Below are 11,605 nucleotides of genomic sequence, written 5' to 3' on the forward strand. Positions count from 1 at the left end.
TCTCAGACCAGATCCTAAGGGGAACAAGCCCAGGCGGAAAGATAAACCTCCAGTGAGGTTTATCTGCATGGCAAATTCCGATGACTCCCACAGTCTAGTGGAGGGGTGCACCTTGGCTCCCTCTACCATCTCATTCTTAGACCTGGCCCCATGTGGGGTGGAAAACAAATTAGGGGGTTTCAAATCCCATACACCCAGCATCACCACTCCCTACTGGAGTCATTTGGCATATCACTCAGCCCTTCTCAACCTCAGTTGCCTAATCTGCAAAAGGGGCATAGTGCCCACCTCTCTGAAGAGTGCGCTCAGTATGAGAAATACCACGGATCTAATTGTAGGAAGGAGACATAAAGCCTTCGCCTCAAACTTGATGCACTACCCGCTAAAGAAAGCCCCCCTCTCTCTCTACCTACTCAATTTCTGCTTACCTCCCCCACCCCCAAACCCTCCAAGCCTGCGGAGCTGTGCGCTGTTTCTGGTCGGTCCTCCCGAGAGAGGCTGGTGCAAAAGCCAATAAGCCTGGAACACACGCAGGTCCTGCTGGGCCTGGGACAATGGTTTCCATTTAATAAATATTTCCCCCAAGGGCATTTCACATTGGGCAGGCAATTATTCAAAGGAAACAGGCACGCAGGTTGGCTCCGCGGGTTATTTCGTCCTCTTTACCCGAAGAATGCTCATCTGACGCAAGAAACGAGTCTTGAATTCTCGCTGGGTGGAAGAGGTGCCCAGGGACAAATCGACCCTGGGTGCGGATACAACCTGAGACTCTATTCTAGGGCCTCTGCAGAAGGGGCAAGGGCAAAGCCCCCACGTCCCGCCGGGAGCAGGCTCAGCCTCCAAGCTGTCCTTCCGGTTTGGACAAATGTGGGGGGAAAATTGTAGGTCTGAAAACACTAAATAATGATATCGTACATAGGAATCATGATGGAAACCCTATTCCCGGCCTCTCCACAAAAGTGAAGAGAGGGTCGCCGGGCTCTTCCAAGCATTTTAAAACTGCACTGCGAGACGGGAGGCCTTCCAGCAAAGGGTTAGAACGCACCGCTGTGCCAGCCCAGGAGCCAGCGCTTCGCCCAGGCGCTGCGTGCTGGGGCAGGGGTGTAGGCGGAGGCGGAGGGACACCCGTGAGAACGCAGCCAAAGGACCCCAAGGATATGGTTAGAAAAGTTTATTTCGCTTTTTAACCTGAGTTTGATATATTCTTTTTCTTTTCCGAGGATCTTTGACAACGGGGAAAGTGCTGTCCTTGCATTTCCTGGCGAGGCTGTCCTATTTATCAACACGCGCTCTCAGCTCACTCCCTTTGCAGCCCCCTCCCTAAGTCTTTGTATTTGAAGCCCTAATTCTGCTTTGCACGACCGACCTGGAAAGGAAACCAGCGCGAAGAGTTTTATTTGTTGACAGTACCAGAAACAATGTGGAATCCGAGTCCCCAGTCCTGAGCCGGCCGCTCTGTTCTCTCCCTCTCCCTGTCTTTCCCTCACACCTCTCCCCGCCCCCACTAGTCGCGCTCCCTCTTTCCTCCCGGGCGCGTTGGCAGGTGCGCCCCCTTGCCTTCTCTGCAGCTGATTGGCGCCCAGGTTGGGGAGTCACCGCCCCGCGCTTATGTCAGAGTGCGTGCTGTCCGGGCCCACCTCGCCTTTGAACTTCGCCGCTTTTGGCTCCCGTTCACCAGCCTCCCCGCATTCTCAGCCAGGTGCTGTGCTAGGCGAGGTAGCTCCGGGAAAGCCACGGGAGGGGGGGAGGGAACCACAGCGGTAGACACAGGACAGAAGAGAACCAGAGAAGGCGAAGGTGGAGAGGGGGAGAAGGAGGAGCTTCCTGCCCTCGCCAGCAAATTACCTGGCCACTTAATCCCAGAGACTCCGGTACTTGGGCCCCAGCCTCCAGTGCCGGCAGCCCCCCGGCCGGCTGCCCTCTCCTCCCCCGCCCTTCCTGAACTCACTCGCCCCCCGGGGCCTGCCTGGGTGCCGGGACTGGCATGATCAGCTGAACTTTGCGGGGTTAGCGCTTCTTTCTGGCTTCCCCTCAGCGGTGCGGAGGCGAGGGGAGCGCAGATAACCGGCTCAGGACGGACAAACCGGCAGACAGACAACCGCGCCCAGTCTCGCCTGCAGAGCCCCTACACTCCCCACCCCCACCCGCCTAGCCTCCGGGACCATGTCCAAACCTTCAGACCACATCAAGCGACCCATGAACGCCTTCATGGTGTGGTCCCGAGGCCAGCGGCGCAAGATGGCCCAGGAAAACCCCAAGATGCACAACTCAGAGATCAGCAAACGCCTAGGCGCTGAATGGAAGCTTCTGTCCGAGGCAGAGAAGCGGCCGTACATCGACGAGGCCAAGAGGCTACGCGCCCAGCACATGAAGGAACACCCTGACTACAAGTACCGGCCGCGGCGCAAGCCCAAGAACCTGCTTAAGAAGGACAGGTATGTCTTCCCCTTGCCCTACCTGGGCGACACGGACCCGCTCAAGGCGGCGGGCCTGCCCGTGGGGGCCTCCGACGGCCTCCTGAGCGCGCCCGAGAAAGCCCGGGCCTTCTTGCCGCCAGCCTCGGCGCCCTACTCCCTGCTGGACCCCGCGCAGTTTAGCTCAAGCGCCATCCAGAAGATGGGTGAAGTGCCCCACACCTTGGCCACCGGCGCACTGCCCTACGCGTCCACCCTGGGCTACCAGAACGGCGCCTTCGGCAGCCTCAGCTGCCCCAGCCAACACACGCACACGCACCCGTCCCCCACCAACCCGGGCTACGTGGTGCCCTGTAACTGTACCGCCTGGTCTGCCTCCACCCTGCAGCCCCCCGTCGCCTACATCCTCTTCCCGGGCATGACCAAGACTGGCATAGACCCTTATTCGTCAGCCCATGCCACGGCCATGTAACCCCCAGCATAGCCCGCCAGACCTGGAGGGTGGCCTGGAAGCGGGATCTGCACCCTGTCCTCTGCGCCTAGCCCGGGCCTCAGACGCCTCCGGGTCAGCCGTGCTGCTGCCCGCTACCCTACCCCCAGACTCTGCCTCTCTTCCAGGGGGATGGTAGGGGCGTCCTCCCGGACCCAAGGCGCAGACAGGTGCCAGAAACTTGCGAACATATGACAGCTACACAGCTGCCCTTACCCCAACCGTCCCAAAACAAATCTCCGACTGTACCCCCTTTGGACAAAAAAAAAGTAGGCAGTTTTGCTTTATTTATGTTTCCTTCTCTCTCCTCTGATGGGCTTTGGACTCCAGAACTCCCAGATCCTGGTACTATATCTAGAATATGCATATATATTTTTTTCTTTTGCACCCTGAAGAGTTAGCTGTGTCTCTGTGTTTTGCCATCAGACACAACTAGGTGCCATTTGCTCTTTATGTGTGGGGGGAAAGGCTTAAAAGTTTAAAACTACAGAAAGGGAAATATTTCTATTTAAAATCATGCTATGATAGTGTTTGCTTCTTTAAAGGTAAAACAAAGGGACCCACATGATTATTTTCTTTGTATAAAGCAGTGCTCCTAGAGACCTAAGTTTACTTTTAGACAGAATGTCGGGTTCTGAAGTCAGGAAGTAGAAAGTGAACAAAAATTAAAAGAATAAAAACATCCTAAATGGTCATAAATGTTTTGACGATGTCTTGGAAATGTACCTAGAAGGATTTCACCTCCTTACTCTGTTCATTTGTTGAACAAAGACGTTTTGAATAAAGACAATCTGTCATTGCAAAAAGTAACCTTTGATGTGCATAAAATCCGAAGTCAGGAGGCCCTGCCCCAGGGACAGAGGAGTCGGGTCTGGGAGGTTTAGAGTGCACAGAAAGACTCTAGCAGTGGCGCCTCGCCTTGAGTGGGCCCAGTCTGGTGGCCTGCAGGCCAGGTGCAAAGGGGCCCAAAGTCTGGGATTTGTCCTGATCGCGCCCTCTGGACCCGCTTTTTGCCTTTAGAGGCTGGACAAAGGTATCCGTCCCTCGGATGTCACTCCTTCCAGGCATCTTCACAAAGTGGTCAGACCACTTCAAGGAGCAAATGAACTAAGACAAAGGCTGACCCAGACCTCTGAGATCTGGGTGCATTTTCTTTTCTTTTAAACCAAACTCCAAAAGAATGGAGAAAAGCGCAGTCTACTGGGAACCAGTTGCGCACCAGGCACCGAGTCCCTCGGTGGGTGTTTTTAAGTCCAATGCATGGGGAAGACCGGTGGAATTGGTATTTTTAAAAGATGCTTGAGAACACTGCTGCTGGCTCTTGGGATTTGGGGCTCGATACTGGTTCCTAAGTTTAAAAAGACAAGTTTAAGAAACCTGGAAAAACATATCTTAGGTCCCCGCTCTGGACTATCGGAGACTTTTTTACTAAGACCCTGCGGGAGCAAAGAGAAAAGGAGGCACGGAGTGCCTCAGGCACGGAGTATAGAAAAAAAATCATAAAAATTAAATAACTCTTAGCCCTTAGTGTTTAACAAAAAAAGCAAGAGAGCCTTTTCCTTTCCCCACTGGGTGAATATTATCTGGAAGATTGCTCTGCTTTTCATGGGGAGAAGGGACTTTCTGATGCCTTCCATCCCAACTCTTCGGAACTTGTTCTCAAAATCGAAGAGTGCTCCCCAATGCCTATCTCCCCTCCTTCTCACCCACAAAGCCATGCTCATGCATGCTTTTCTGTAGGTCGGGTGCTTTTTCCACTGGCTTTGATGTGGTGTGGGATGGAGGTGTGGGGCAGGCTAGCGATTTGTCTGCTTTCTGCTGCTGTTGAGGGGTTTTTGCAAAGGAATCAGTGGTTGAAAGTGCAAGGGAAACGTCAACAGACACCAAAGCCGAAAACCACCGATTAGCATATTGTCCTCAAAACAATTAGAAGTGTTTGAGGTGTTATTTGGAGCCTATTCATCTGAGCCCCTTTGTCAAAGGGGGATTTTCATTATAAAAAAAAAAAAAAGTTAGCAGTTGTCCATCTGGCTGAGCTGAATAGCAAAGTGATCCGTGTTGTATATGCTTTTCTCATTAAGAGCTCTTTTGAGACCGATGTTAGAATTAAATGGTATAACACAATTAACATACACGGGCGCTGAATAGGAGGGGACGCCTATAAATAATAGATAAATAAATGAGCGATCAGGCGAAGGTAAACAAAAGCGGGCTGGGGACAAGTAGGGGGAGGCCGGGCGGGCTGCGCCACGCTTACTTAGCATCACAAAACCCTCTTACAAATCGAGACAATTAGGAAGTGACTTGCCTCTGGTGGCTGTGGGGTCTGGGGGCTCTCGGCGCTTAGGGAAGGCCCCTCCTTTCGCCCCCTAGGAAGCCCAGGAGGCCCAGGGCGGAGGCACCGCGGTTTCACTGTCTGATATAACCCCAACTGACAGTCCTGTCAGCCGCTCTGATCTCCCCCATAGCTCAGTGTCCCTTAACATCTCCCAAGATGAAGCTTACAGGGGTGTGGGTGTCTCCCCGCAGAGCCCGGCGCACCAGCGCCCTAGTTGCACAGAGTGCCCTGGCCTGAGGTGGATTCCGGCGCGCACGGCCCCACCAGGGTGCCCAAGAGACTCCCAGGCGGAGTTTGGCTGAGAAGGGTCACCAGGTGGGTCCGAGAGAGGAGAAACCTCGGGCAGCGGCGGGCCGGCGGTGGAAGCTGGAAAACTGAAACCAGGGCTCCAGACTGCGCCTGGCTCTGGACACTCCGAAAGCAGCTGCAGGAAACTGGGGTGCTCGGTAGCGGGGAGGCGCCCGTGTGCCTGCGGCTTGGTGACTGAGACTCGTTTCGAACCAGCAGAGAGCGCGGGGCCCAGCGCAGGTCCCGGGACCTAAAGCCGTAGACTAGCTCTAGCCGTTTCTGTCTGTTCCACCTCCTCTCCTTCCTTGCTAGTCGGGCTCTGTCCAGCTCTCTGCCCTGCTGAGGTCTGGCCCCAGCCTCGGCCCCGCAGGGCCTGCCTCCGCCTAGCCTCCCGCGTCCCCCCGGGGCAGCAGAGCCTCCCCCGAGGTGCGCGGCCGCAACTCGCCCTAACAAACAGCCGAAATCCTCCTCGTCACGCCGCTGACAAGGGCCGATTACTGACTTTGAAGTCAGGCGCAGACAAAAAGAAATCCCCGGGGGGGGGGGGGGCTGTGGAAGGGGAGGGGGGAAGCAGTCCCTGTCAAACCTGTTTGCTCACAACTGTCTCTTTCTTTCAAGAAAATCATTAAAGCAAACCTGTAGGGAGAGGAGCGCCCCGCCCGCCCGGAGTCGAGGAGAGCCGCTTCTCCCGAGCGCGAGCGCGCTACGCTACGCTCAGCAAAGAGCAGTCAAGAGTCGCCCTCGACAGACTCTTGGTCTCGTCGGGAGAACGCGAACTCCCGCGGCGAACAGGGTGACGGGGACCCTGCAGGAGGCGACTCCCTGGACTCCTCCGCTCTCCTTGCGCGTCCCGCAGCCTGGGAGTCCCAGACTTCTGCGGGCAGCCTTGGCTTCCCTGGAGCAAGGGTGCCTGGGGCGGGGTGGGGGTGGGGGAACTGGGCCTCTCGCCTGCGGGTGCTATTGCTTCCGAGGGACCAAAAAAATTGACCCCAATACATGCCGCGCTCACCCCCACCTCTCCTCTACTAGGCGTTTTCTAGGACCCCAGAGGAGTCCTGACCAACTCCGGCTCCAGATGGCAACCGGTGGCATTGACCCGGCAGGGGCAGAGTTGTTCGGGTGTTCGTTAGATTTTCTTTCTTTAAAACCTTTAGCGGTCCCTTGGCTGAGGGGCACAATGGCTGCATCTTCTGGGAGACGCCGGATCGTTGGCCCCCTTCCACACCTGGCCTCTCACGCAGAGCCTCTGTAGCCTTGCAGGCGCTTCCCCAGCTTTGAGTCTGTCTCCAGAAATCTTTAATCCCCTTCTACTTTCTGAGTTTTCCCATTTAAATACCAATTTCCTTAGAACCGCTAACTTTATACGTGGCAGACACCAGCTACTTAAAGTAAATCACACTGAGGTGTGAGTGGCTGACATCTGAAACGCTCCTAACATTTGCATTTTAAAACAGGATCTAGATAACCTCCCGGAGTCTAACCTCCAGTCACCTAAGCGGGGTGATGTTACGGTCAGGGTAGGGCCTTAGGAGACTCTCATTACATCGTACCACCTAGAGAAGCGTCTCCCGCGTGGGCAGCCTCTCTGGGGAGAACTGAGACCGCCAGGGCCCAGAAAACTTGGCTAGCCCGGCGCCAGGACTGCCCTCGAGGACTCTGCTTCGGCTCCTCCCCAGCTCATGTCTTGTCACCATTGTTCAAGCGGACAATGAATTTCAAGTCATTTGAATTTGAATATCACATAATTCACAAGATTCGTGTTAAGAACTCTCATCTCTATTTGCTGAGTGGATTGTGCGTGTGTATGAGTGTGAGAGAGGAAGACAGGCAGAAGAAGGGACACGTTAGGTTTGGGTACAGGGATGCGAGGGCCTTTCTGCCATGGCCAAGGGCGCTCCCTCCTAGCTTCTGGCCCTGCCCTGGCCTCGAGACCCTCTCAGACCCAGCTTTGGGGGCACTATTTGGGCTGGTTACCCTCTTGGCGCCTTGTCCTGGAACCAGAGGCGTTGGCGCTGGGCAGCTGGAGAGTAATTAAGAAAATACTAAAGTTGGGGATGGGTGGGGGACGCTAGAAATTCTGGGACGTAGACACGGAACCGGAGATTTGCGGTCGTCCCGGCCTAACCCTTGTTCTGTGCGCGCCGGGGGCCTTCGACTTGGTGGCGTCTGCCCTGGCGCTGGGAAGGGTACTGAAGGCGGAAAAGAGAGAGCCTGGACATCCCCTCCACGCCCAGCCCCCGACCCTGCGCCGGGTTTAGTCGTCACTCGCTGCCCCCCGCCAGTCCCTGGGACGGGGTGTGGGAGTTGGGCTCCTCAGACACCGGAAGGGCCTCGGGCCGAGAAGTTCTTGGGCCGTCTCCCTAGACTCTCCTCCTCTTCGCTCGAATTCCTGCTCCGGGCAACCTCTCCGATCCCCAAACGGCCCCAAGAATTTGGTCTGAGTTGGGGAAGGGAACGCGTCCTCAGGCCGGACAGAGACAGAAAGGAGTCCGCCTTTCCTCTTCGCTACAAAACGAAGGAGTTGCGCTACTCTGATGGCCAGTGGCCATTTCCAAAGTTTTTCACTCTCGGGACAGGAAGAGAAGCAATCAAACGCGATTCGTGCCCTTGGGGCAGGGCTGGAAGGGACTTAAGGAAAACTCTGCCAGCCGGCCGGACCGCACTCTGCCGGGAGCACGGAGGAGACGGAAGAGCAGACTCGACGGCCGCCAGCGAGGAAGACCCGTCGCTCTAGAGCGCAGGGCCCCCTTCGGTCTCCGGGCTGCGGCGTCGCCTGCTGCTCCCCCTTCCAGAGCTCAGCCTGTCCTAGGTGCCTCGGGGCTCGGTGGCACCTCAGAGCACCGAGGCTCTGACGGCGCTAGAGCGGCGGGGAGGAGGCGGGGAGGTGGGCGTGAGGCGCGCTCCGGATTCCACGGGAGAGGCGGGAGCGGTGCACCCGGCCCAGCCGGCGGAGGGCGGAGGGCGGAGAGCGCTCCGCGGCTCCCGACTTCCTGTAGCCCGGCCAAGCCCCCGCGGGCTCCGCGAACGCCCCGCCCGGGGACCGCGGGAGGAGGGAGAGCGGAGGGAGGGAGCCGGCGGCCGAGGCGCACGCCTCTGGTCCCCGTTCGCCCGGCACCCCCCGTGGCGCGGCGAGTCAATGGGATTTGCACACTCGAGGTGTAACAGCATTACTGCATTAATTACCATTTCCATTTCACGTCCAGATTGTTTACTTATCTGCGGGAAACATATGTCGGGAGAAGTTCACATTCCGGATTCTGCTCCGCTGCCCAAGGTGCAATTCCGGGGAGGCGGCGAGGGGGAGGGGAGGGCTTCAGATTTTTTATTACACCCTCTAGCCTTATCTGCCGCTGTAAATTATGAGGATCCTCCATTGAGCGGCATATGGAGATTATATACTTTTTTGAATATCGTTTCCCAAAGCCTGCAGATTTTCACTTTGAAATGAAACAATCCTTTGCCGACTCCCTCGGGGCCGGGCGCCTGCTGCGCTCCCCCGTGAGGCCCGGGGGACCCTTTTTGCAGGGCCGGGCGCACACCCACAGCCCCAATGCCGTGGCCACTGCCCAACGGAACCCTATTTTCCAGGATCTGAAATAATCTCTCGGAGAAAACCCATCCATCGAAGGTGTTTGAGAACCCACGCGGCGCCCTGCTCTCTTTTCTGCGCCTCATCCCCGGACTTCTGCGCAGTCTGCAGTCCTTTTTCATTTTGGATACCCGCATAGACGCGAGGCCACTTCTGCCCTCTTGCTACGCCTGGCGGCTCCAAATCTGTGGAGAGGGTTGAGGAGACCACGCATGCCCACATCAGCTTGCCTCACCCTCACGCACCTCGAAGGTTCCCAAAAGCGTCGGTCTTGGGACAGCCACTTTTGGGTTCTTTGTTTGGGGGGTGGTGGAGGTGGAGGGGAATGGGCCTCCGCTTGAGACCGCTTATTGTGAACCCCGAAAAGAAATCCTGCGTGGAAGGCAATTGCCTCCCTGCTCTGGGATCAGCGGGACCAACCAGAGCAGCATGGACCGAATCCCATCTTTCTTATCTCTCGGAGACTCCTTTCAGGCTGAGATCTGAGAGGGAGGGAAAAGGAAGAGACAATCATTGTTCTTCTTTTTTTAATTTAATATACCAAGCCACCCGTTCAGGTCATTTATATGCTTAATTTAGTGATAAAAGTCAATAAGCAGAATCAGAGGATCCTCCTTTCTATTTCTTTTGACCACATTTTTCCACAGTAATTGGGAACACAGAATAATATATATGCCCCTGGTTTTTTTTTTTTTTTTCGTTCAATGCTTTGTCTGCAATGCAATTATAATGGGTGTGCTTTTGTAATGTAATTTGTTCGCCTTTTTTAAGGACACGAGGAAAAATGTGCCTCTTTCGTGGTTATTTTTCATCCTGTTTGGGTTCGGTTTGCAGTACTGCACACACTCCATACGTAAACCCCCACTCTCAAAAACCAAATTCAGAAATTTCCTTGAAATGCCCGTTCTTAGGATTCTAAATATCCCGTGGGAAACGTATCGCGATGTTGCACCGGGGAACAATTAAACGTACCAAAGCAATGCAATTAAAGGGGAGCAAAAGTAAGTCGGAAGAATGGGAAAATAAACAGATTCTTTTCCATTAAGTATTGTTTTGGGATTTCTAATTTTTTCAAGACCTCTAAGAAAATTGTGAGGTGTCACTTCTCTCTTCTGGATCTATCTGTAATTGAATCTAGGTCACTATTCTAAAGCAAGAAAAGTCTGCTTCCCACTTTCCTACATCAGGCTGAAATTTGGGGGAGGGACAAGGGTCTTGCAATTTCATTTAAAATGTAATGGTGGATGAACTGATAAGCAAATAGGGAGAAAGGAGTCTGCTTAAAAGAAAAAAAAAAAGGCATGGTTTTAATATGCTCCAGATGGGGGGAAAATGATTTACATGAGAGTTTATTTCCTTTTTGCTGATATGAAAGAATTACAGATACAAAACCCACTGATCTATAGAATAAAAAAAGAAAAGAAATGTTATTTTCCTGTAAAGGTGTCAGTTCATTTATATTCATTTAACCATCCATCCATCAATTCACTTTCTCACTCCTTGCCCATCCTCTCTGGCTCTGTTAAACCTTCGCCTACCCATACACTTTGCTAGAATATGCAATGAAGTTTTCTTTCTTTAAAATAATGTGAGATTGAGATGAAGTAGGTAAAGATAGGTGAAGAGGGATGGTTTTTGTTGTTGTTTTTCAATACCCCTGATTAATTTAACATTCTGATCTTAGGGCAAAATTTTAACCATATTCACCTTTTATTTTTTGCTGCAGTTTGAGCACATGCAGCATGACTGAAAAATTATATGCAGAGGATATGCAATTATTTTTCCATAAAGGATGCATGCAATAGAAAGACATTTATCAGTTGAAAACCTTTCTGTAACCTAAAGGTACCAAAGGAGGAATCCTTACGTAGAGTCAGATGTTGGGTCAATAATGCATTGTTTCACTAAAACAGCTGTTAAGGGTACGAACAAGTTCACATTTCCCTGAGGATTTTCTGCTTGGCCAAGGTATGAGCCGCATCAAATCTTTGTGTTAAGAGTTGCCAGGTCTAAATAATTGAGTAATAAAATGTGCACATATCAAGAAAGAAATGAGAGGTGCTGTCACTTGGGAGCTTCCAAGAGGAGGAAGAGATTATTTAAGAAAAGGTTTTATTCACTTGAAATAAAAGATAATGACTAGCATGATAGATACTCTCCATATTCACCCAAATAAAGGGGTGATGTAGCATCACCCCATTTCATTGTCTCCCAAATGGGTGACAGGAGGCCTACAAATCTAAGAAAGGACAAGACCAACCATCAACATCTGATGATGGTCTTCACAGTGCATTCCCACAGGATAAAGCTTCTCCAGACTGAGACTAAACATTTAATTCTTTGTTTTTTTTTCTTTCTTATTACTTCTCTTCCCCTTCCTCATCCCCTTCTTATTTAGTTTTCCTTTTTAAAATGTGGACACTACCATCAGATCAGAAGTTTCCCTTGTAGGTCTCCATAAATTATCAGCATCATTCTTCATATTC

The 11,605-nt window shown here is 53.0% G+C and overlaps 1 protein-coding gene across 1 annotated transcript; it reads left to right on the top strand.

Annotated features, from left to right (window-relative positions):
- The first annotated feature begins 2,163 nt into the window (after nt 1-2,163).
- SOX14 (SRY-box transcription factor 14) lies at nt 2,164-2,886 on the top strand. Its single transcript, XM_047875427.1, has one exon. The coding sequence runs from the start codon at nt 2,164-2,166 to the stop codon at nt 2,884-2,886; it is 723 nt and encodes a 240-aa protein (XP_047731383.1).
- Nucleotides 2,887-11,605: the final 8,719 nt, after the last annotated feature.

Source organism: Prionailurus viverrinus, chromosome C2 (assembly GCF_022837055.1).
Source record: "Prionailurus viverrinus isolate Anna chromosome C2, UM_Priviv_1.0, whole genome shotgun sequence".
Taxonomy (NCBI): domain Eukaryota; kingdom Metazoa; phylum Chordata; class Mammalia; order Carnivora; family Felidae; genus Prionailurus; species Prionailurus viverrinus.